A 25,722-nucleotide genomic window follows, 5' to 3' on the forward strand; every position below is an offset into this window, starting at 1 on the left:
GAGTAATATAAACTAAAATTTACATTGTCAATTCTAACAATGATCTGTACAATTATATTGGTTTAATGACAAATACATATTTAACAGTGATGAAAATTGATCAATACTTCAATTCACTGCGTTTTCCTCATATCAACAGATCTTGATCATGATTAAACATTTGATCTGATATCTTTTGTAAGAAGAATTTCATCTCAGAATTTCATTTGTAATAAAACCCGCTAAACAGTTGTTTGATGTTTATTCTGTTTCTCAGGAGATTGTTGTTAGTACCTCGCTTGTGTCTTCCTCTATATGTCTAGTCTTAGGTATGTGTCAGTATCCCAGTGTACTTTGAATGTAACGCAATTAGTAGCCTTGGCTAGCGAAGATGCCTCCGTAGATATGCCTGTCCATGGTATATAGGTATATCTCTGTCTGTGTTTCTCTCCAAAGTCTTTCTCTGTCGAGGGTCAGATTTATGTATATAAATTTGCCTCTAGCGAATATGATTCCATGTAACAGTTGGAATTTTGCTTCCGTTTATAACCGTCATATCTTATTCAAACTTGAGTATTGAGTAGCCCCCTCGGGCATAGTGTTATGTTTGTTACCGATGAATAGGCCTACCATGTCCAAATTGGAAACATCTTTGGATTTGCGAGCACGTGTCTTTTCTTTACATAGCGCATCCTTGTAAATGCAAGGGTGTTCCCAACCTGTTGTATGTTTCAGTGATTTGTTGAATCGCATATGTATGAAAACGTATGGAAGAGTTACGTCCCCTTGTCAATATTGTTGATGCACCTTTTTTGATGCAAGCGAATCATCTAAAACAAATGTTATTAACCAAATGAAATTATCAACCAAATCATGAAATTACAAACACTTCGCGGAAGTAGAAAGTGTGATGCTTCCAATGAGTTCCAAATGGTTCCACACCGAATAATACTACAGGTGCTGAAGCCGAAACACTTAATAAGAGAGGAACATTGATGAAAACCATGAGAACGTGTTATGGTCAACATCATGATCTTATGTCTAAATATTCGATGTCCTTGTGCGATACGAATTTCGACGTTCCGTTGTCACCACCCTAGTTTATCATATAAAAGATGTTACTAAACCTGGATTTGACGGATTTGCAAGGCATGTATCGTTGATGAAGCAGAATACGCTCACTTTCCCGGAACGCATGTTCCTGTATTTGTATAAGGGTCCCAACCCTGCTATATATTTTGTTTGTATTTTCGTCCTCGCTTTATCTATTTTGAGTTGGAGCAATAATTTGACTTATCAGTATTGTCTGCTTGCTAGTCTATTATTAGGTGTCGCAATACATTGCAGTGTTTTACTTTCAAATATAAATTAATGACAGACATTGTATTCAGATGTCAGACATCGATTTCTGACTACAGTAGTGAAAACAAAAGCAAACATCAAGATATAAATTATTTTTCATTTGTTGTATTTTCAATACAGAAAATATTTTGTGACCATCACAGTCTAGCAGGAGTTACATATTGAGTTTATACAGAATTCTTTGGCTGTCAGAAGCTTGTGTCTAATCTCTGGCAGATAATCATCTAAGGTAACAAATTCATTCGTACGTATTTAGCACAGTTACATACAAAATACATACATGTAAAGCATAACATCAAAAAGGAATCGCATCCTACCTTGAATAACAAAAACATTATACAATCAATAATGAATACATTCAAACCACAAAAATGATATGAAGTAAACTATCAATGATGGGAATGTACTATCAATAACGGGAACGTACAACCAATAACGGGAATGTACAAATAATAACGGGAATGTATAGTACCGTCATTAATGGGATTAACTACCAGTAATGGGATGTACCATCAGTAATGGGGATGTACCACCAGTAATGGGATTAACCATCAGTAATGGGGATGTACCACCAGTAATGGGATTAACCATCAGTAATGGGGATGTACCATCAGTAATGGGATTAACCATCAGTAATGGGGATGTACCATCAGTAATGGGGATGTACCACCAGTAATGGGATTAACCATCAGTAATGGGGATGTACCACCAGTAATGGGAATGTACCATCAATAATGGGATTAACCATCAGTAATGGGGATGTACCATCAGTAATGGGGATGTACCACCAGTAATGGGATTAACCACCAGTAATGGGATTAACCACCAGTAATGGGGATGTACCACCAGTAATGGGATTAACCATCAGTAATGGGGATGTACCACCAGTAATGGGGATGTACCATCAGTAATGGGGATGTACCACCAGTAATGGGGATGAACCACCAGTAATGGGATTAACCATCAGTAATGGGGATGTACCATCAGTAATGGGGATTAACCACCAGTAATGGGATTAACCACCAGTAATGGGGATGTACCATCAGTAATGGGGATGTACCACCAGTAATGGGGATGTACCACCAGTAATGGGGATTAACCACCAGTAATGGGATTAACCATCACTAATGGGGATGTACCATCAGTAATGGGGATGTACCACCAGTAATGGGATTAACCATCACTAATGGGGATGTACCATCAGTAATGGGGATGTACCATCAGTAATGGGGATGTACCACCAGTAATGGGGATTAACCACCAGTAATGGGATTAACCATCACTAATGGGGATGTACCATCAGTAATGGGGATGTACCATCAGTAATGGGGATGTACCACCAGTAATGGGATTAACCATCAGTAATGGGGATGTACCACCAGTAATGGGATTAACCACCAGTAATGGGGATGTACACCAGTAATGGGGATGTACCACCAGTAATGGGATTAACCATCAGTAATGGGGATGTACCACCAGTAATGGGATGTACCATCAGTAATGGGGATGTACCACCAGTAATGGGGATGTACCACCAGTAATGGGATTAACCATCAGTAATGGGGATGTACCACCAGTAATGGGGATGTACCATCAGTAATGGGGATGTACCACCAGTAATGGGATTAACCACCAGTAATGGGGATGTACCACCAGTAATGGGGATGTACCACCAATAATGGGAATGTACCATCAATAATGGAAATTTACTATCAGTAATAATAATACATTTGGATATCAAAACGGTAAGGAATATCCCTTTCTCTACATATTAATTATCCCACATTCCCAACAAAAAGTCTTCAATAACAATGGCATGAGAAACGAAGCTTCCGTAGACTTCTTTTTGACATTTTACAAACAATCAATGACATATAACCTACATACATATATAAATGGTTCATAGATATAACAGCGTATTTACATAAGGCTTTGTACGGTATCCTTCACAATAACCACACCAACTATCGATCGAATTGTCATTTCTGTCACGGAAAGAAAAAAGGTAATACAAAAAAATGTATTGTTTTATCCAATAATTCAAGACATAACATAGTACCAAATTAAACCTTCAAGTAATCACAGCATTTCTGACTAGTCTAAAACCTAAATATGAATTAATTGATGTAAATAATAACTAATAATAAAACCTTTCACCAACATAAAACATAGCCTATCCATAGAACTGTAATGATATACCATTGCTGAATAATTAACTTGGTGTACTTTTTTCAGGTTTGATAGTATTACGTAGCAGCAATAAACATAAAAGCTGTTAATTTTTCACCAAACCTCTATAAAAATGCCTGTAACCTGATGATATATAAATAGGGTTTTATCAAGTTATGTACATCAGTTAAATCAAAACGTTCAATAATGCAACATATACTGGATAAAACGTATTTCATAGTCTAACATTTCATGGTTGATACAGATCATAGCTCCTTAAAATTAGTCAGTTAACCATTGAATCAATACAAATCAGCACGTTAAAAATATCACAGACAAACCGTACCAATATTGGTCACCATCAATGGTAGTACATTGAGCAACAAGTGATAATATCACAGTAGAACAAATAACGTTGGTTGGCAATTTGGCGACCAGAGCTAAAACACCAATATAAACGGAGGTCGAACTCTATAATCGATCTGTACACTTCAGTTGGCAGTAGTTAGAGGGGAGTCTTCACGCTCCTCTAGTTTAACATTGTATGTAGTATTTGTAAAGATATAAACTAGAGATTTTTAAGGATTAAAAGTATGTCCTTGAATTATAAACTATCTATGTAAAACTTCATTTTAGCAATTGGTGACTCTTAATGTCAATAAAATATTATTGAATATGATATTACAGGTAATACACCATTGTTAGTCATAGTAACATGTCTTAAAAGTCATTATCATAACAGTATTCCTAATATTGGATTATGGAAGTGTTTGATATCGCTATGGTATTCCCACTTTAATGTTTCTTCGTCCTACATTGCTTATGTCTATAAAAATAATTATTAAGTTCAGGTAATATCCATACCTATTAATAGCAGTCGGACTGTTTCCTTTGTAAATGACACCTCTTTTGTATCATTTTCTCTTACACTATCATATGAAGCATGTTTTCATGTTATCTGCTTTGATTGTTGGGCAAATTACCGTAGCATGACTTGTCATGTTTTAAATCACGAATTTGAGATTAAAACTATTTCAAATTGAAATAAAATATTCTTTTCCTAACTAGCTACTAATTTTAACTTTAAAAATACTAAATATATTTCAGCACTGACTTAAGCATATAGATATCATCAAAACAAGGAGCCCCGGATTCATTAAACATTTTCTAATGAAACGTTAACCAGTGTATAAACGTAAAAAAGGCCCGACTAAATGCACATTTTTGTAAAATGAACAACAAATGACGTATGTATAATTCAATTACCATCCAAAATTTTAAAGTATTAACTCACTATCAGTGAACCGTTCTAGATCTGAACGGGTATTTTAAGGCGATAGATAACTATATTTAAGCTTTAACAATATTAAAATCTTGACCACACCTCGTTTGGCAGTGACAAGATGACAAAGTTTGTGGAGGTAATACTGTGTATATTGTAAAGCGTCATCGTCTATACACTGCAGATTTGGCATTCCTGTTTTTAGCTGACGGGGGTGCCCCGTTTCTGCCTTTCACAGAAGCAGACTGCGCATTTCGTACAGTAAAAGAGGACCTTACAACACTACTTCGGCCATCCCGACTCTTGTCATTTTCATCCTTCTTCTCGCTCCTAGGTGGCGCAGTTTGAGGTCGTACTACCTTTGGAAATTGAGTTTGGAACCACGCTTCAAAATCTTCTATGCTCATATCAATTATCTTTTCCCGCGCGAACTCCACGGCAGCGCTGATGTCGGGACTACATATCTCCCATTCGCGTAGAGTTCCCAGTACCTTGATGAATTTGAGCATGCTGTGCTGCTGACCCGAACCTTCCATCTGCATATACGGAAAGAAATTGTATCAATTGAAATTGATTTGAATACAAAATCTAGGAAAGAGCAATGCTATAAAAGCAAGGTTATATCTGAAACATGCACATATTTGATGTGAATTATGTACACTCAATTTAATTATTTTCCTGTAAAATCTATAAAGATAAATATTGTATATATGTTTTCGTGGCATTGTCACTATATAGTCTGTTTGAGAGTTGTGTCTGAACTACAATGTATCCAATGTAAAAATCAAATCATTGTTAAAAGTAGATTTAAATGAGAAATTATTTTGTCTACATTAATAAGGTACCTTATTCAAATTATTTCATTTACATATGTTAGTAAACTAACATATCTCTTTATAGATGGTAGTTTCCTTGAAAAGTTTCTCTGAAATATAATTTTATTATGATACTCAACCAACCTATTACCTTTGAGACGGTTCTTAACTGGAATATTCCTTTGTTAACTGACATGTTCCTTTGTTAACTGAAAATTCCTTTGTACACGGATCTTAACTAAACTATTCCTTTATGGACGTTTCTTAGGTGATAATCACCTTTACAGATATAACTTTATGTACCCATGATGTATATAATATATCCTTAATCAAAATGTATTCTTACATTTAAAGTCTTTCTTTGATCTGTGATATATATATATATAGTTCAAAACATGAAAACAATATATAACGTACAAAGTGATATACAACCTTCTTCGAAATGAAAATGGAATCGCTAACGGCTAAATAATTAAACTTCAATACATAAGTGAAAACAACATTCATCCTATTCAAATTTAATTGATATTCAAACGTGCAAAGCTAATAATAATGTTGTAATTTTAATCAATGTTCATCAATCACACGTGCTTCAGATCTAAATCATTCACACTAAATATAGTCCCTTGGTTCTATTCAAAATGGAAGCTTAGAACTATCGGCGAGTCTTCATGTATCTTATCAAACACGACATGTTTCTCAAAGGTTCACTTCTTATGAGACAAACCTGCTTCCTCGACGTTCACCCCATGTATATCCAAATACCATATTTGGAGAGGAACAAAAGTCGTAAAGCCAATCACTCAACCTCATAATCATTATTAGATAAATTTACTATAATTCAAAACCAAAACCAAAATCAAAAGATCATGTTCTGTAATACGTCGTCAAACAATTGGTTAAAATCGACATAGAAAACTCGCCGATGGATTATATTAGGACGTAAACCTAAAGTAAGTTGTCATTTGCTGTCATTTGATGAACCTTTGTTTCATGTAATATTAATGTTAAAAGTTAAATAATGAAGACGAGAATGCAGATCAGTCCACCATTTCTGGAGAAACATGCAAATGGGTGTAATTGCCAGTGTATGAGTGAAAAGTATATACATATACAAAATGAAATCTAGGTGTATTATTTTCGAGTTTTCCACCATTTTACTGGAGACATGCAATAATCCGATACAGATCACGTGGTAAATACACACTTCAAGAGTGTGAAAAAGACCATGCATAAAGATGAGTAAAACTATGAATCTGTAACATGAATGGGCGATATCATTTTCATGAATAACGACAAGGGCGATGCAATTCATAAAAGAAAGAAAAATGAAAAAAATAGAAGATAAAATCAATTTCAAGAAGATGTTATGAAAACTGAATGATTTGAAAGAACTGGTTCTAATAAAAAAAGAATGATTATGGTTAGACTTATCAATGTGAAGGTGAAGTTTACAAAACACAACAGTGCTTATTTGTTAAAGTAACGCAAAGAATTCATATCATATATTCTATGAACTATGAATATATCAAAACTGTAATTACAACATGCGTTTGAAGTCAAAATGAAGCAGACATAAAATGTTTTTATTTTCTATACATTTAACTTAATTTTCTTAATTAAAAAGAACAAATATAGCCGAATTCTCAGAGTTTGAAGTTACTTCATGTCTAGAAAGGATGAACAATATATAATATATGTAATAAGAAGCACATATTTGTGTTTGACAGAGAAAGCTTGTCAGATGGGCTCATGTATATGAGCGCATGTGCAAAAATGCCACAATAGCGTATATGACGTCTAGGATGACGTGACTGGATGCGGTGTCGTACTACCTGGATGATGGTACTGCGACGACGGGCTAGTGGGTTCTGTTAGGGAGGTATGCAGTTGTTATGTTAATGCATGTGGTAAAATTGTCTTCATAACTGATTAAAGAAAATATGTTGTTAAATTACTTGATCCATCCACACAACCATTATCTTTATTCTTTTCCAATACATGTTGTTCTTTAAACACACACACCAGATGATTTAAAAATGAAAATAATAAGTAATGGAAAATTATTAAAGACAAAACAAAAATAAACTAAGGAGGTCTTGGCACGAGCCACTTTGTAGTAAACCTGAAATGAAATCTTTGTTAATTTCTAACTAAATCCATTAAAGGCTGGGACAGCAATCTGAAAGCAAATTGGCGTGAAGCTAGGGAAAGCCTACCGAACACCATTACAGCTATAACGTCTAATTCATTTGCTGTTCTACGTTTTTAATTACCTCGATTACAATTTATATACGACATACAGTTGAAGACCCGACTTCACGATTCATAAAAACGTCATCAATATTTGCTTACATATAAAACAGTATTTGAGATGCTACCAAGTTTGTAACTTATACTGGAAAAGTTACAGACTTGGTACTGCGAATATTTTGCTTTCGATCTATTTCAAAATTATTTTCAAAATAACCTCTTTGTGAGAAATCACAATGGAAAGAGACAAACAGTTACTATTTAAATAAAAAACACTTTCATATTTCACGAACAGAACGATGTATGATAAAGTAATATTCGTCGGGTATTTATTTTTCGCTATCTTCGCGGTCATTAAATATCGCGTGAAAATAAATACACTGCAAATAGCCATAAGTACACTGAAACGTATATAAGTTTTTACGAACTAATGATTGCAGGGTGTGATTGCGCGGAATCTAATATCCACGAACTGGATCTAACAAGGGCAACCACGGAATATCAGCCCAGTGAAAGTTAACAAATATACAGTATTTAAGTGATGAAGGAAATTAATTATGTTTTCTGATTCCTAGATAAAAAAAGAACCACCCACATATGATTTGAAACCAAGATACGCATGCAGACACCGAAATGTTCAAGCAACAACATTTACATGTAACCACAAATACTTGCTCAGTTGTGTCAGGTTAAATGGAAACTAAATCATAACGATCTGGATGTTTCTCGTTAGGGTTGAAAAAAAATTAAAAAAATTGCCGACCAACTAAGGGAACGTACACAGGAAGCTCTTTTTCCTATGCATATTCATGATAGGACAATGCATATAAAACATTACACACTGTGCATGTCTACAATTAATTGTGACATAAATAAAAACAAAAATAGCATTAAATCTTGTAATCGTACCTCCTATTGCCGTAACAATGTTGATAGATATATATGTTGCTTGTTAATTTTTTTAGAATTATGTCAAACTGTTTTAAATATTAGTTATACTTAATCAAATATTTGAAAAAAGACAATCAACACTGGTAAGCATATTAAAATTGTAGGCTTTTAAAATGCATCTTTGCATTTTGAAGTTTATATTATTATCATTATACTAGCTGTATGATAAGCTTAAACTATTAAAAGGCATTTCAGGAACTACTTCTAAGGGTTTATTTTTGTAAAGTTATGAAGTGATTTTAAGCAGATTTTAAATGCAAAAAAGTTTAATAAAAATAAGTATAAATAAACTAATTTTATAAACCCCCCAACTCCCTCCCTCTCCAAAAAAATGGTTATAAGCGTTTAGTATTCAGGTATAAAGTGAATTTATTAATTGATTAGAATAAAAAAGACGTGTTCGTAATTTTTCAGAACGAATCATATTTGAAAATAGGCTTAAATAGAGGAAATGATATCCCACTTTTAATTCCAAATTTTCCCTGTCGTTAAAGTCTAATTTTCTAAACTTTTGTTTTAAATATTCCCTAACATTTAATACTTTAATGCTGAATTTGACTACTGTGACAAATAATACAGAAAATCAGGGTACGAAAGGAAACTACCAACAACAAAAAGTGCATGATTTACGTAAAAAAAATTCACAATTCCCGTTTTATTATTGTAGACTTACTCTCCTTCGTTTCTTGTGATCATCTTGCTACAGTGGATAGATGAATACAATTGTTTATGAGCGTGATAAAATGTCATTAACTAAAACATCAATGCACAAGGGAAACAAATCAAATATAATTTAAGTTGGAATATGATATTAATTTATAGGTGGATTTGTATACGGGCAATCGTCTTTGTTTTATTATGATATATCTACTGATAATTCATTGTGCTTCCATCTACAGGAATGCTCTTTAAATTTGAAATTTTCAATATTTTGTAACGAAAATGATCTACTTATATGTTCCTATCTACAAAGAAATATTACATACTTAATGATTTCCAATTAAAATGAAGCTATTTAAGATGAAAATGTATGGAAAGTATTTTCGGAACGTTAATGGTTCAATAACAAAAGTCAAGAGGTAACATCATAATCAATTCGCTCAACACTGTAGTGAAATGAACATTTAAAAAGCTAGCTGCTCAGAATTACTACTAAACAATTAACATACACAAATACTTTGAACAAAGTTCACATGGGAGAATGATGCGGTTATGTCACCCGTCATTCTTCACTCATCTGATATAGCCTAAAGGAATTATGCACAACACATAATTAGATAAAAACATAAATAAAATCCAAAAGGTTATGAATCAAACTTTTTTGATGATAGAGCAAAGAAAAACAAGAAGCTTACCAATCCATATCTTGCTAATTTGAACATGATGTTTTTGTATTCCCATTTGGCTTGCAGTTCTCCAGGAATGTTTTTCAACAATTCTGAATACCTATTTAGATAAAAAATAAAATATTATACCAACGTGCTTTCACTGATATAAAGTTATACACATGTATATAGTGTTAGCCTGTTGAATGTTCAGAGACTGACTCTCAAGGACTGTCATTATTGTTAAAAGATAAGTTATTAATGATAGATAAAGCCTTATAAGTTCACAATTTCTCATTATTTAAGATGAAATAATGTTTGATAATATACAAATCCGCAGCACATTTACTTAATATAATGTGTAGCAACAAATAAGCACAAGAGGCTCAGTGTTCATCATCACCCCATCCAAAATCGCTTGCTTTATCTGAGCAGATAAAAATAAAAACGGGGTTAATTAATTACGCCCTACGACATTGTTTTGGGAATGTTTAATGTTCAAAGATAATATAATAACCATACCAGTTGCCTTTGTTCTGCTCCGCTTCATCCTTTTTCCTTTGGATCTGTTCCTTGGTGGGGCTGCCATACATACAGGCCGCGCTACGTGCCCTCATCTGACGAACTGCTCGGTGGAAATGTTCCTGTTGGTTTGTATTAATGGCGACGAACTTATTCTGACAAATAGACATCTTCTGTCTGAAAAGGAAAACAAAACAAAATGTCTTGAGTGAACCCTTCTGATCCAAGCTAACACGCATGTGACGTTTTGTTAGCCTTAGGGGTTAATTTCTATTCATCTATTCTTTCTTTTCCTTTGATATGGTATAGTGGAGATAACACCAAGTTTACTGCTATTTTGTTATGATTAACATACAGTTAAAACGGGGAGTTTGATAGCCAAACGATATAAACCTCTATTAATAAGTATAGTTAATTTATATATCGATACATATCATGTATGCAACTTATATCAACGGTAGCTTGGAATTTTGTGCCAAGTCCCCTATGTATGTCCATATTCTACGGAGGAATGAAGATATCTATATGCATAAAACTGTCATAAAGTTATCATTTACTTGTATAGTTCGTCTTGTTTGCCCATTATTCTCTATGTTTTATGTCTGATGTGTTTAGTTGCCTGTTTTGTGAGCCCAGTACATCTATTTACCTATCCATATTTTCCAAGGTGTCGTGCAGGGTAAGGGCTTTGTCCTCCTGCATTTCTCTGAAGGTGTTGTTCCATTCACTGACTCGGTTGCCGTACTTAATACTAGGGCGATTGGCTTGGAATTGGAGCAACAGGGGAGAACTGTAAATCATTTAATGAAACCCATCAAACTATAATATACGTTTATATTTCACAAAATGTAACAATATATCTGCAAGATGACCTGACGCTGCCGCATCGTAATTCAACCGCTGAAGCATTTGCTTGTGGTTGACAAAGATAGCAAGCAATATTTAGTAGCTATAAGAAATGGCAATGTCACGAAACATTTTCATTATGTAGATATATATGAAGGTTGATAGACTTGTGTCTCATAACCCTTATTGGATTTAAGTGTAACGTTTTGGTGGACACGTCCATCAAACAAATTAACCAAGCAATGAATAAATAACAAAAAGTAGTTGTGGTATACCAGTCTATTAACACACAAAGGCATGCTGGCTTCGACAGACTTATGGTGTAGGATGCTACAGGTGGCAAAAATCTTAATATATATATACATTGTATATACATGTATATATATATATACCACGTACCTCTTTGGTCTCACATTGATCTCTGCACGATATGTTTGAGCTGACATTCTTTCTCTTGGCGTCTGGGAATTTCTAAAGCTGTCTTTTTCTACACTTTTCTTCAAACATAAAGCAACGCATCAATGTATACAGGCAATCGTTTTTATAACTTGTTTTCATCACCTTAGTGATAAATCTCCAAGACAAAATAACGTTTCAGTTTAATGCAAACCATACATTTACATAAGGTAATTACCGTATCCGAAATAATAAGCCAGCTGTGTCATTTCAGAAACACAAAAGGGGTGCAGCCATTTACAGGGAAAAGTTTTCCTGTGAAACCTTGGTTGGAAAAATCATTTTGTTTTCATTTTCATATCATTATGTAGCGAAAACAATTTAAAGTCTTTGGTTAAAATACTGAGGATTATATAACCAGATCAGTACCAAATAACACACCCATCCTCTTCCTGAAAAAGGTTGGGTGCTGTTACATGGATAAGGTCGTATATGGAAACTGTGTTTGGTGAACAATGGTCATTACTTACCGACATTTCTGTGGCTTTTAGCCTGGCTGACTTCCTTCGTATCGTTGTTTCCATATCGGAGGATCTAGAAAGAAGCGCAACAGTGAAACGTTGTCCATTGATATGTTATTTTTTTTATAACATTGTGAATTTATAAAAGATGAACATTATCTGATCGATATTGAACCAAGGAGAAAATCGGAAGGCCTCATGCAAAACCCGGCAAGGAATGTATGCCCTACATGTACAATACGATTCTGTTAATTATTTAAATCTCTTCAAAGACCAAAATGTTCTCATTCACTTTCTGTCTGTTATTATCATCATTATTATCATATTAAAATTTATTTTGTTTATATTACAGGAAGGGTGTTTTTAATCGAGACATGCCCAAAATAAACTGAGTCGATAAATATGGATTGTTCAAATTATTTCTGTAACAATTTAAGGTACCGTTGTCTTGAGATTTCCATGTATTATTCTTGGAACGATTAGTAATTTTTCAATGTTCACTAAATCGTTATTTTTTTCAGTTTGAGATATACTTGTATTCTGGAGATGTCATTTGTAGATTAATTTTGTGTTATTTTGTATACCTCATTATCTCGTTGATCATTCTTTTCAACAAACTGATTTTTTTTATGAAGTAAGTTATATAACGATGAGAACAGAAAATCAATACTCAAGGCTCATCAGAGAAACTGACGGTCACTATATAGAATAAAGAAGTGTTCTTTAACATATGTTGACATACGAAAAATAAATAAAACCAAATATTTCTCCAGAGTTTGATTATTTAGACGTTTAGAAAAAATTTAGGTGTTATATTTGTGTATGTATTTCTTTTTTTTCTTTTTTTTGTAAACACATTTTAAAAAGAATTATCTCGAATTAGCAAGAATAGCGTTGTTAGCATAATGAAAGTATAATCGGTATTACAAAAAAAAAAAAAAAAAAAACAGAATTTAATTAACAAGCATATTACAACCAGTAATTAAGATGTAAAATAACAATTTATATTAATATTTGATCGTGTTATCATTATGTTGTTAAATACTTTTTGCCGATTTTAATTTTTTTTATTAAGAATATAAGAGTAAAATAACAATTTATATTAATTTTTGATCGTGTTATCATTATGTTGTTTAATACTTTTTGCCGATTTTTATTTTTTATTAAGAATAAAACAGTATTATTATACTGCATAATGGAGTTAGAACTGCTCAATGAAGCATGTTTGTTAAGAGTGAAAACTTACTCAATGCTTTTGCAACTGTTTGGATTTATTAATACTGGAATCACAACAAAAAATAAAATAAATAAAACTGACAGACAAACTAATCGAATATAACCAGAATATGTTCTTGTAATATGAAATATTTTTTATCTATATAAATAAACGTATTTCACATATGAAACAAAAAGCAGGATCCTGAACACAAGACCTGGAATTATAAGTTAACGAAAGCCTCCTAATTACCTTTTTTCCTTCTTGCGTTGACCAGAGTTTGCGTTCTGCGTATCATCTATACGTCCTTGGTGACCATCAGTTTCATCCTCCCGATGACCACTATTAGCATTATGGTTCTCCCCAAATTTAAAGAGGCCTGAAACACCAGAATTAAATCCACAGCTATGAACCTACAATACTTGAAATACAATTCAGCTGATTTCATAAACAATCGCGAATACCGACATGAAACAAAATAATAATTGTAACTCAAAATCGACAGTGGATTAATGTAATTCGTGCGTGTGATATTTTCTATGTTTTTGTACAGTTGACAATATTTTGAAATATTGACAAATAAAAATATATAGATAGATAGATAAATAAAAAAAAATAAGTCTAAGTGCATGCAAAGAATAAAAAATAGTTATTCTCTCATTGCGTTACCTAGTGTCAAGCTTACTTTTATGAGGATGTTCCTCATCTTCCTCGAACTCTGGACGTGAAGACAACACCGATGCTTCTTCGTGGTTTGAGTCATGTGAGGCACCCAGCCGGAGAGATCCCATAGCGGTAGTGGGTGTGGTCAGTCCAGTGGAGTTTTTGGACGTCAACCAACCTCGCTTGGTCCCTCCTCTTCCAGGAGCATTGCGGCGCTGGCTCTTACTTATCTGTCACCAAACAGGATAATTAAATGATATAATAAAACATTGCAAGGTTACTTTCCCTGTAAATGTTGGTATTAAACGACAAAAAGCTCATCAAACCAAATATACTTATTTCTTATACCAACACTACTTATTTCGACGCCTCATCTACATAGCGAAAACCAAAAATTTTCTGATGACATTTTATTTTGATTTTATATTGCTCTCAATTTCTAAGTCACATTTAGAATATGCTTCAAGTACATGTTAGGAAAACTTGAATAATACGGTAAAATGGTGAGGTTTTCTGGACATCAAACGAGTACCTTTTCATTGATCAGTCATTTATGTTAATGATATCTATCATGATCAGTGTGGAGCTAAGTTGTGAAGTTTAACAATTAATATCATAAAATACTAGCTTGATTTAAAATTGCCATTTTTCAAAAATGCCTTCTACATAATTGCAGCAACTATGATACCAGAAAATCGTGCTTTGCTGTGTACAACCACAAATAGACTATCTTAACCGATTCATTACCTGAAGTTAGAAAACGTGCTTCAAACTAGTGACACAAAACAAAACGAATCAACGGTGATGCAACGATATACAATGATTCAATGTGAAAGTTTTACAATCAACGACTGGTCAATCGTGCAAAGTGTTTTTGTTTTGAAGATTTTGGATGTTAAGTTCCTACGTGATATGAAGGATGCCCTCCTGTATGCCTGTTACTGTGATAGTTGTAACTACCACCGTTATGTGAAATATACCGTTACTTTTTTTTCTAAATAGTCAATTTCTTTTTATTTCGGCAGAAATACCAAATGGACGGCTCAACTTACGGAAGAGATTAAGGTTCCTGTTATCTACTATTTCTGGTGTTGATTATAAGGTAAATCAAATTATAAAGACAATATTGAAAATTTATAAAAGCCATATTGAACAGCTTTTCATTGTAGAGAAGTTCTATGACAAAAACCATACAGACGACGAAAGCGATTTCTTCATTACGAATGTTCAAGTTACACAATTCACGTTCGGCAGAATCGTTAAAAGGAATCTTGAGATAACTGAAAAAATATGAATATATATATATAACAGTGCTAATACAAGAATAATCCAGAATAAGGGTATTTACAAACGAGGAAACCAAACCAAATTTTGATGTTTTATGGTGTTAGGTTTTCTGTTTTACGACAGGTGAGGACAGATGAAAATTACATATTTGCAAAAGACGGAGCTTCGTAAGAAATATCCACCTGACCATGGGGACACTCCGCCATAATTAATAGCTATCCCACAAACACTAACCATGTGTGTAGTGGAAGACTAGCGCAGAAAAGAGAACACTTAAAAGAGAAAAGAATGGACAATGGCCAAAGGGAATAACATAGAATGAAATTATAAAGATGCAGTAGTTCTCATAAAACGTCTATTCTGTTTGGGAACTGACAGTGAAGAGATGAGCGATTAACACATTTACTAACACATACGAATTTCAGCCTAACAAACAACAGCCATAGTACAATATTATTAACAACAAACAAAACAACCATATATGTCTCGAAATAATCGAATCAGTACAATATCTGTGCCTTATAAACACCAATTTTATCAATATTGACCGAGAGCCCTGACCTTTACATTTATTGAAATATTTTAAAATTATTACATTAAGATAATCTAAAGATCCCAATACATACATGCTGATAGATGTATCTCAATATTTCTTTCAACAATTCATCAGAAGTTATATAATATCTTAAGTTATTTGACGGAAATTCAATTTCACATGCATCCTCGAAACCTCAGGAGCAACGTTCATTTTCGCTCTCAGATGACCATTGAAATATGCCATTACAAAATCGAAGGAACTTGACTAGCTATTTCATTGATACTAGGGAAAACCCTGACCAATTACTAAGCTGATGTACTCGTATCTGTGTGAAAATCACAGCTTCCAAGTTCAAAGCCAACCAATGTAACGGCAAAGCGACTTCGGGATTCGTTTGATGTACACCACTGGACTTTTTGTCTTACCCACAAGATGGCGGCGGCTGAGCCTTCAGTTTTGTTATGGCATATTCTTGAGGTGCAGAATGTGGACGTCACGCCAGGAGTATCACGGATGGTAAAAATGAAGACTACGTCAAGTATGTAGCGCTACGCAGTAATTTTGTGTGCTTTTTAATGGAATATATATATATTTGACTCTCGCTTGATCTTCTAGTACCTCACAACACGAAGCAGACAATACTGGATGAGGTAAGGAAGATAGCAGGTGCCGAAATTGAAATATGAAGACTCGTTTTATGCGATTCGTTGTGGGTATTTTCCCTCTGGAAATCACTGAAGTAATGTGGAAATTATTGAATTAAGTATTGTATGGTAAAGTATTGCATACAGATTCATATTTATTGACACAAACTGTGGACCACGAATGTTTATCAGTAATATGCAAAAGTAATCCCAATGTCTGATCAACAGTACAGTTTGACCAACTAGACATGCAGCTATGACTGGCACCACATAGTTCTATTTATAAACATATAAATGGTCACTTTAGGGAGACCAGAGTCCACTTAACGAGGGATCAACAAATGACCATCAATACCGGACACCACTTCTAACACTTAAAGTGTTTAAAACATCACACAACCTGACCAGCTGATGAGACCTCTGGATATGAATATTCCAGTTCCAATTATACCCAAAGTATGGCTAGTTAACACAGTCTACCTCTGGACTGATAAATAACTTATTTTCTCAAATACAGTATTAAGAAAATATATCGGTATAAGCTGTAATTACTTAGTAGAGTGTAACATGGATACGTTCGATTCAAAACACTTTATATTTCTATCAAAACAAAATTTGAAGAACATTTTTTTGTGTGACTTTCATGTTATAAATCTCTTTCAAGTAACTTGTTACATGCATAAATTTATCATAGATATTTCCATTTTCATATAAATTTTATTGATACACGTAAGTCACAAAGACTGAGATTGTAAATCGTAATATAATGTGCTATGATGCAATGAATCATTGATCAATTTACATATAAATGTATTTCATTTATTTGGAATGCATTAGATTGATGTTGCTGTCTGGATAATAGCATTCAAGTAGGGGCATTTTCATCAATGAAAGTAACGAAATGTAAGAGTATGATATACATTTCTATAATAGATACAAATTATACGGAGTACAATATCCAGGCTAAAATCATGTGTTCAGTTAACCAAACTTTGGGTAGTTCTGGACAGGTGCAAAACTGACAGGTGAGATACCATGACATTTATGATTACTCACAAATAATAAAGACATTAATCCCATCTGTAAAGCAAGCAAAATCATGGAGCATGATATGTTAGATAATGAATTAAAAAAGTTACGTTAAATAATATTAATTAGAAACAAAGGCTAATGTAAACATGTGTAAAGGCTGTTATTCTAAAACAGTTCGAGTTTAGCTATTTTTTCGAAATGTAGTTAAATAGTAAAGAATGGAAGGAGCGATGAATACTTTGTCTTGATTTAGAATTTCCATGAAATATCCACCCGTTTCGAATAAAACAGCCTTTACATTTGAAAGCTCTAAAGAAATATTTGTGTTAGCAATTTTTTCAAATAAATAAATAAATAAAATCAATAAAAGCAATACAAACTGCGGTGTGAAGCAATAAAATTGTTATATACAGCAAGATATAAAATGTTAAAATTAGAAAAATTAGAGGGGCATTTAATCTTTAAAATTATATTGCTTATATAAAATCAAGTTTTTATCCACGTAATGGTGACTGTCATTCAGAGAAAATACAGTAAAATATGAAATGTTGTTAAGAAAGCAGATTAAAATACAGTGAATTACGTTGAAATACAGTGTACTGGACAATTAATTGTTTCATATTATGTATACATGAAAGTTGTTTACCATGAAACTACATGTATCTATGGAGGGAAGTTCCGGGAAACAATTCAGGTTTCAATACAAATATTTTGTGAAATAATTCCCTAATAGGTATTATTTATCTTAAAAGTGCAGCATAATTTAAGGTTTCTTTATATGTATATGAAATTGTCATTGAAGAGGTCAAAGACAGAAAACTTTTGAATTGTAAAGAACTTTTAAAAGTTCAACAAGTAAATACAGTAAAATATAAGCTGTCATTTCAACAATGTCCTCTCTTTTATATGGTTTGAAAAAAATACCTATTTCATCGGTCAACACAGCATTCAACCTCGATCAATCTTTCATATTTTGGTAAAGGTGATCAAATATCAATTGCATGACATCGGAACTACCACATCAAGAGAATCAACCTATATACGTGTATATGTATATATAGTGTCCATAAAATTATCCATGTAGTCATAACAACAGTAAAGACATGTGTAACAAAATAGAAATAAAATGTAGCGGCAAGCCCGTGGTTCGAACCCTGGACCCTTCAAACTCTCGACAGACACTCAACTAACTGAGCTACCTGGTCGCTGATGATCACTCCAGTCTAGTTCCACTTCACAAGTAAATTGTCGGATTTCTAAGGCAATACACCCCTTTATCAAGACATATGTATATACATATACTACGTTTACCAAATTGATAGGCTTCAAAAATAGTTATAAACAATCTAATGATTTTGCGAGTTTAGTAGCTTGAAGTTGCCGACCAAGAAAGCAATGCAAATTGATGCAACTTCACAGTCAACTTAATGCTCTTGCATACCTACATGTATCATATGTTTCATAGAACTTGGGAGAGTTCCAAATTAGAATTGTATTCATCTCCAGCATTTCATTTTTGTTTCACACAAATTATCTACCTTAATTAGTATATGTACAGAAATGTTGTGGGACTCTGTACTACTATGCTTCTTAATATTTTGTTAATTACAAATGTTCGGCTGGATATACTGCAAAAGTTGTTTAGGGTGCAAACTAGTTTCTAATTTTTTTTTCTCTTATAGGACAACTCTAACTTTAATTACAACATGGGGACCTCCTAATCTGTAGCTCTTAACATTTGATAGTACAGTCACATGATCAAGTAATACGACATGTTGAAATGGCAGCAAAAATTTGATGTGTCATAAAAAGAACAATAATAATGAAATTAATACCAACATTGGTTTCTAAATTTTGAATGCCAAATGTTTTAAATGTATCCACTACGCTCAACATTTGCAAGTGTTGTAGGGGATTTGCCCAAAGTCCTCGTCTTCTCCTTCTCTGTAAAGTGGGTTTCAACAAATTCAATTTCTTAAGATGTCATTTGAAAACAATAAAAAAAAAAAGTTAAGCACTTTTGTTGAGTTTTAGCATCAAATCATTTACACTCTTAGCCTTTTTTGTGTTTACATTATTGCAAAGTCTAAATTTCCCTGGTACAGTGTCTGGAAAGCGGTGGGCTTTCTAACACTCTCTGAAGATGCTACAATGTGGAAGTCTTTCTCTTACAACAATGGACTTGCTGTAAAAAAAAGTCTACTCAAATAAATGTGTAATGTATCTATTTGAAAACTTTAGAAGGCTAAAATATAATATTACTGATTTAGAAAATATCAAAATTAATTTTATCAGGGAGTTGTTAAAATAAAGGAGTTGGATAGAGAGAAGAAATACGAAAGCAAGCATTATCTATAAAGCCAAATAAGACTTTAAAGGAGATTAAAACTAGATGTAGCAGTGATCTGGAGATAATACTACTTCTCTCTTATCTTACCCTTGAGCCTGGGTTTGTCAAGAAGTCTTTCCATCTACCATCAAACTCTTTCTCCCTGGACTTTTGTTCTTGGCATCTCATCCCACCAATATCACTGTCAGAATATATAAGTAGATATGCTGATAATTGATCAAACTTTACATTCTGTATGCTGACCATGGTATTACAGAAATAATAGAGAGGAGGTTTTGCAGACTTGTTTGATTTCATAAGATACATGCAGACATACCGGAGCGATAATTTTCATATGATTCAAGGCAGACATACCAGTAATTGAACAGAGGTCAGCTATACTCATCTGACACTTGTGAGGGAATTCAGTAGACTTGTTTGAGTTTTGAAATAGACAAGGTAGGAAGGGTGTCATCCTGTTTCTCCCAAAACTGAAAAATATATATCCTGTTTCTCCCAAAAACTTATGTAAACAATATAGGGAGAGTGTTGTTTTAACAGTTAGGTTGACTTCTACCTGTACAGGTAAATCAACGTTCCTGTTACCTGTACAGGTGAATTAAGGTGTCTATTACTGAATGTATCAGTTGACAAATAAATAAAATGATAGATTTATCCATATATTCACAGATAGTTTGAATTTTAAAATAAAACATGTAATTGTATTAACAATTTATGTATATAATTTATAATAGATTTATCGAAGTGGTTATAATTGACTTCTTTTTAATAATATCATAAATTAATTAAAACTATTGATATCTTAACATTTTTTTTTATATATATCTTAACATTTTTTTTTTATATAATTGACTTATTTTTATATTCAATTCAATTCAATTATTTTATTACTTTCGGTCGTACGGCCTATCAGTCACAAAAACATTGTACATGAAATACAAATTACAGCATGGCGTATACAACAGGAAATAACATATAGAGAATGAGACATCATAACTTCAATGATTGGTTTAGTAATTATTTCTTAATTTAGTAACTTCATGTATATATTTTCCTAGAGAACACAGTTGCTTTACATTTTGTACTCTGAATAGCTGGATTAATTTAAAAACAGATGGGTTATACCAGTAATAACGCTTGATGTACCTTTTCCTTAAATTTCTATAACTATTACATTCAAGAATAAAATGATATTCATCTTCAATTTGTTGTCTATTATTACACATATTGCAAGATCGTCTTAATCTTGGAGTATTATTATATCTACCAGCTTCAATGGCTAAACAATGTACAGATAGACGTATCTTAGTAAGACAAATTCTATATCTTTTAGGAATATATTTGGTAAGATAAAAAGGTAATTTGAGGTTGATTTTTTTACATTAAGTATTCTTTTGCAAAATGTATGTGGACCTTTTCAATGTCAATTGCCTTTGACGATCCCCATATCTCGCAACTATAGCTTAAAATACTTCCAACATATGTATCGAAAAGATGAAGCATAGTTTCAATATTTAATTTCATGTGATTACATTTTGTAAAAAGTGCAAACATTGCTTTACGACCCTGATTTGATAGCTGTATTTGAATACTGTTGAATTCATTATTAAATTTCAGATTCACTCCTAAATACATGCACATAGTTCTGTTAATAATGCATCATCCTTGCTTCATCTTTTGTAATACAGTACAAATAGTATACAGAAAGAGTAAACTATTGGTTTATTTATGATATAAATAGTGCTCATTTGTAATGTATGTATGAATGTAAATGTGGTGCTTATTATATTGTATTTTGAAGATAATATATAGTGCTTATTAGTTATCCATTGTACAAGTAAATCATATCATCAGTAAAAAGTGCATATATGTGTGTAATATAAATGCATTATTTTTAACTTTTTAAAGTTTTTGTAGTTATATCACCTAGTACAAGATGGCGCCCAACAGGGCAGACACGGGTAGAGTGCTCCGTGAATTTACGTCGATTGTGAACGTGCAGGTATCGTCGAATGAGTCGTAACTTTGCAATCAGGTTCCGAAAGTATCATGTGACAGAGGTATTTTGTGAAATTTGAATTGCATGAAGATTTTGAATGACTTTTATCAGTTTTCTTCATCGCATGTATCGTACAGTGCGCGTATATTGTTTTGTGAACTTTGAACTCGAGTGGATTTTTATGGTATGGTGTTGACCGATTTTTCTCGTCACGCTCTATTGATTTTTCTCACCTGTGTGATACCTGTTATTCTTGACCAGGGAATGATGGCTAGCACAACGTCAAGTATTTTAGAAAGCGTGCGAGAGGTTCTACACGGGGGTAGCGACACAGACATGGCAAATTCTATGAAACATATGATAGAAATGATGAATAACATAAACGAGAGACTTGGACGTATAGAGACACATGTGAATAAAATAGACAAAATAGACGCGGCACTATCTACACTCAACGCAAAAGTGGTAATTATGGAAAATCAGGTTAAAGAAATTGTTCAGAAAAACATGGAAATAGAAAAAAGTGCAGAAGCAATTGGTGAATTTTATGAACAAATGAAGAGAAAGGTTGAAAAAAACGAGACTGTATTATCGACAACGCAGGGTGAAATGCAAGGAGTGAAAATAGAAAATAGAAACATTGCTAACAACCAATCAAAACTACAGGAAGAAATGGTGAACCTAAGAAAGGAATGTCACGACATCACAGCAGAGGTTGAAGACCAAAAGTGCAGGAACATGAAATATAATTTGGTGATAACAGGTCTAATAGAACAACGATATGAGGTTATAGGGGACAAAGTGAGGGAATTCTTTCATCGCCAGCTTGGTATATCACGACATCTGGAATTCGCGAACGTTCATCGTTTCCAGAAATTCGTACGTGGTAAAGTCCGCCCGGTAGTTGTACGATTCCTATACTACGAGGACAAACAAGAAGTGAAAGGTCACGGATATATGCTCCGTGGTACGCGGTTCGGCATAAACGAGCAGTTCCCTGATGCAGTCGAGGAGCGACGGAGACAGTTATATCCTGTCATGAGACATTATAAGCGCGAAGGTCGCCATGCCAAACTCGTCAGAGACCGTCTCTATATTGACGGGGAGCTTTACGTGCCAGAGAGTGACCCTATACGTCGATCTGATCAACAGCGGCCACATAGCGACGTTGTCCGTAACGCGGGCGCGCAGCAACGGGAGCCCTCGCGATCGGTGGAAAATAATCTTGGTACTCCATGCCAGCTATTGGTCGTCGCGAGGATCAAAAACGTAATCGCGTGCCGTCTACTCCAGATGGAGAGGAGCGTTTTGAGCCGCCTCCGACTCGAGCTCGTACCAGTTCACCGCGGCTTGTACAGCATAGTGACAGTTTCATTGGTAATGAGTCGGGGATCGCAGAATCAGGATGGAATAACGCAACGACAAGTCAAGGACGTAATGATTTTCGTTCATTGCATACACGATATCAACACGCGGCACGAGGTCGGTGGAGAAACCCATCTTCGCGACAAGAGCCACCCAGTAGGGACCACGACATTTCCTATTAGGATTGTGTGGAAGGACTGTCCATTATTTCATGGAATGTATGTAGGTCCATCACGGACAAATTAGACATAGAAGACTTTGTAAATATTATAAATAAGTTTGATATTATATGTTTGTATGAAACATGGGTTGAAAAAGAGGATGTGTATTAGAAACCGTAGATGAATTTAATTATCTGGGGATACAAATGAATTTTAATGGTAAATTTAAGAAAACTCAACAAAAAATTGCTGAACAAGGAAGAAAAGCATTATTTTCAATTTCGGGAGTATCAAAGAAAATTTTTTTTAACGTTGAAACCCAACTACATGTTTTTGATACATACGTCGGTAGTATATTTAACTATGGGGCTGAAATTTGGGGTTTTCATAAAGCACCGGATATAGAGAAAATCCACTTACAGTTTTTAAAAAGATTATTGGGGGTTAAGAAAAGTACTTCTAATTGTATGATTTACCAAGAATTAGGGAGATTACCTTTTGTAATAGTGAGGAAATTTAGAATTTTTAAATATTGGTTGAAATTAAAACAAACCAATAACTGTGTGTTAAATGCTTGTTATCAAGATATGTTAGAAAACGGGAATGAATGGTTGAATGAAGTAAAAGAAGAACTGTATAGAATGGGTGTTGGGTATATATGGCAAAATGGGGATATTTATATTTATACAGCTGATTATATTATGAATATTGTTAAATGTAGACTATGTGATATATTTATACAAGAATGTAAAGAAAAAATCAATTCATCTTCCAAGTGTTCACTGTACAAGTTTATTAGTGAAAAGTTCTACTTACAGCCATATTTATCAAAACCAATAGGTACTTCTAATTTAAAAGAAATAACTAGAATTAGATTGTCATCACATAAATTAAATATTGAAATTGGTAGATTTAATAACTTAGAAAGAAATCAAAGAACTTGTTCCTATTGTAACAGTGGAGACATTGAAGATGAATTTCATTTTATTATTAAATGTGAATTTCATTTAGACCTAAGAAAACGTTTTATTAAGAAATATTATTATAATAAACCTAGTATGTACAAATTTATTCAACTTCTAGAAACAGTAAACAAAAAAGATCTTTCAAATTTAGCAAAATATATTAAATACAGTAATAAACAAAGAACAGATTATTTATTAGTATAAAAAAAAAAATGTCCTTCTACACTCTACCTGTTGTACAATGTATGTGTTAGTCCGGTTGTGTGTGTGTGTGTGTATGCGAGTGTGTGGTTTTTGTATTGTATCATTTCTGTACATGTATATATTTGTTGAACCGATGAGCAGTAAGGCTCAAGGAAATAAAGAACTTGAACTTGAACTTGAACCTATCTACCTGTATTTACCTTATTTACCTGGATTTTGCAATAAATGAATGAGAGAGATAATTACCTTCTGTGTTTACTTAATAATTAGACCCCTGTGTAAACAAATCCTGTTTCTCCCAAAAAAATTTTACCTAGATTTTCAGTTTTGGGAGAAACAGGATTAAACCGTAGGAAGAAGGTTTGGCAGAGTCATACAGATTACAACTAGACATTTCAGGACATTAATTGGGTAGACTCACTTTGAGCTTCCAGCAAGACATTTTTTTAGATAAATTTAGTAAACTCACTTGAGCTTCCACTAGACAAGATGGGAGATACATTGGGTAAACTAATTTGAGCTTCCAGCTGGACATTTTGGGAGATAAATTGGGTAAACTCACTTGAGCTTCCAGCTAGACATTTTGGGAGATAAATTGGGTAAACTCACTTGAGCTTCCAGCTGGACAAGATAGGAGATAAATTGGGTAAACTCACTTGAGCTTCCAGCTGGACAAGATAGGAGATAAATTGGGTAAACTCACTTGAGCTAATTCCAGCTGGACATTTTGGGAGATAAATTGGGTACACTCACTTGAGCTTCCAGCTAGACATGATTGGAGGGAGATTTTGCAGAGAATCCTGTTTCATGGCATCCAGTATCCAGTTTAGTGTGCATAGTTGTCTGAAAAGTGACTCTCTAAAATGTGAACAAAAAT

At 33.5% G+C, this 25,722-nt stretch overlaps 1 protein-coding gene across 4 annotated transcripts in view; it reads right to left on the reverse strand.

Moving 5' to 3' along the window:
- Window positions 1-1,420: 1,420 nt before the first annotated feature.
- Window positions 1,421-25,722, reverse strand: part of LOC117316143 (coiled-coil domain-containing protein 60-like) — a 45,910-nt gene continuing 21,608 nt past the window's right edge. The window contains exons 9-20 of one of the 4 annotated variants that reach the window (XM_033870650.1): window positions 25,599-25,703; window positions 20,239-20,332; window positions 17,826-17,849; window positions 14,323-14,530; window positions 13,890-14,016; window positions 12,431-12,494; window positions 11,904-12,001; window positions 11,308-11,448; window positions 10,659-10,835; window positions 10,167-10,257; window positions 7,443-7,478; window positions 1,421-5,328 (exon numbers count right to left, since the gene is read on the reverse strand). In XM_033870650.1, the coding sequence (XP_033726541.1) occupies window positions 4,957-5,328; window positions 7,443-7,478; window positions 10,167-10,257; window positions 10,659-10,835; window positions 11,308-11,448; window positions 11,904-12,001; window positions 12,431-12,494; window positions 13,890-14,016; window positions 14,323-14,530; window positions 17,826-17,849; window positions 20,239-20,332; window positions 25,599-25,703 (1,537 nt within the window). In that variant the 3' untranslated portion in view covers window positions 1,421-4,956. Of the gene's footprint in view, window positions 5,329-7,442; window positions 7,479-9,484; window positions 9,512-10,166; window positions 10,258-10,658; window positions 10,836-11,307; window positions 11,449-11,903; window positions 12,002-12,430; window positions 12,495-13,889; window positions 14,017-14,322; window positions 14,531-17,825; window positions 17,850-19,640; window positions 19,746-20,238; window positions 20,333-25,598; window positions 25,704-25,722 lie in introns of all 4 variants that reach the window. The other 3 variants (XM_033870647.1, XM_033870651.1, XM_033870648.1) reach the window with 3 other exon arrangements.

Source organism: Pecten maximus, chromosome 18 (assembly GCF_902652985.1).
Source record: "Pecten maximus chromosome 18, xPecMax1.1, whole genome shotgun sequence".
NCBI lineage: Eukaryota > Metazoa > Mollusca > Bivalvia > Pectinida > Pectinidae > Pecten > Pecten maximus.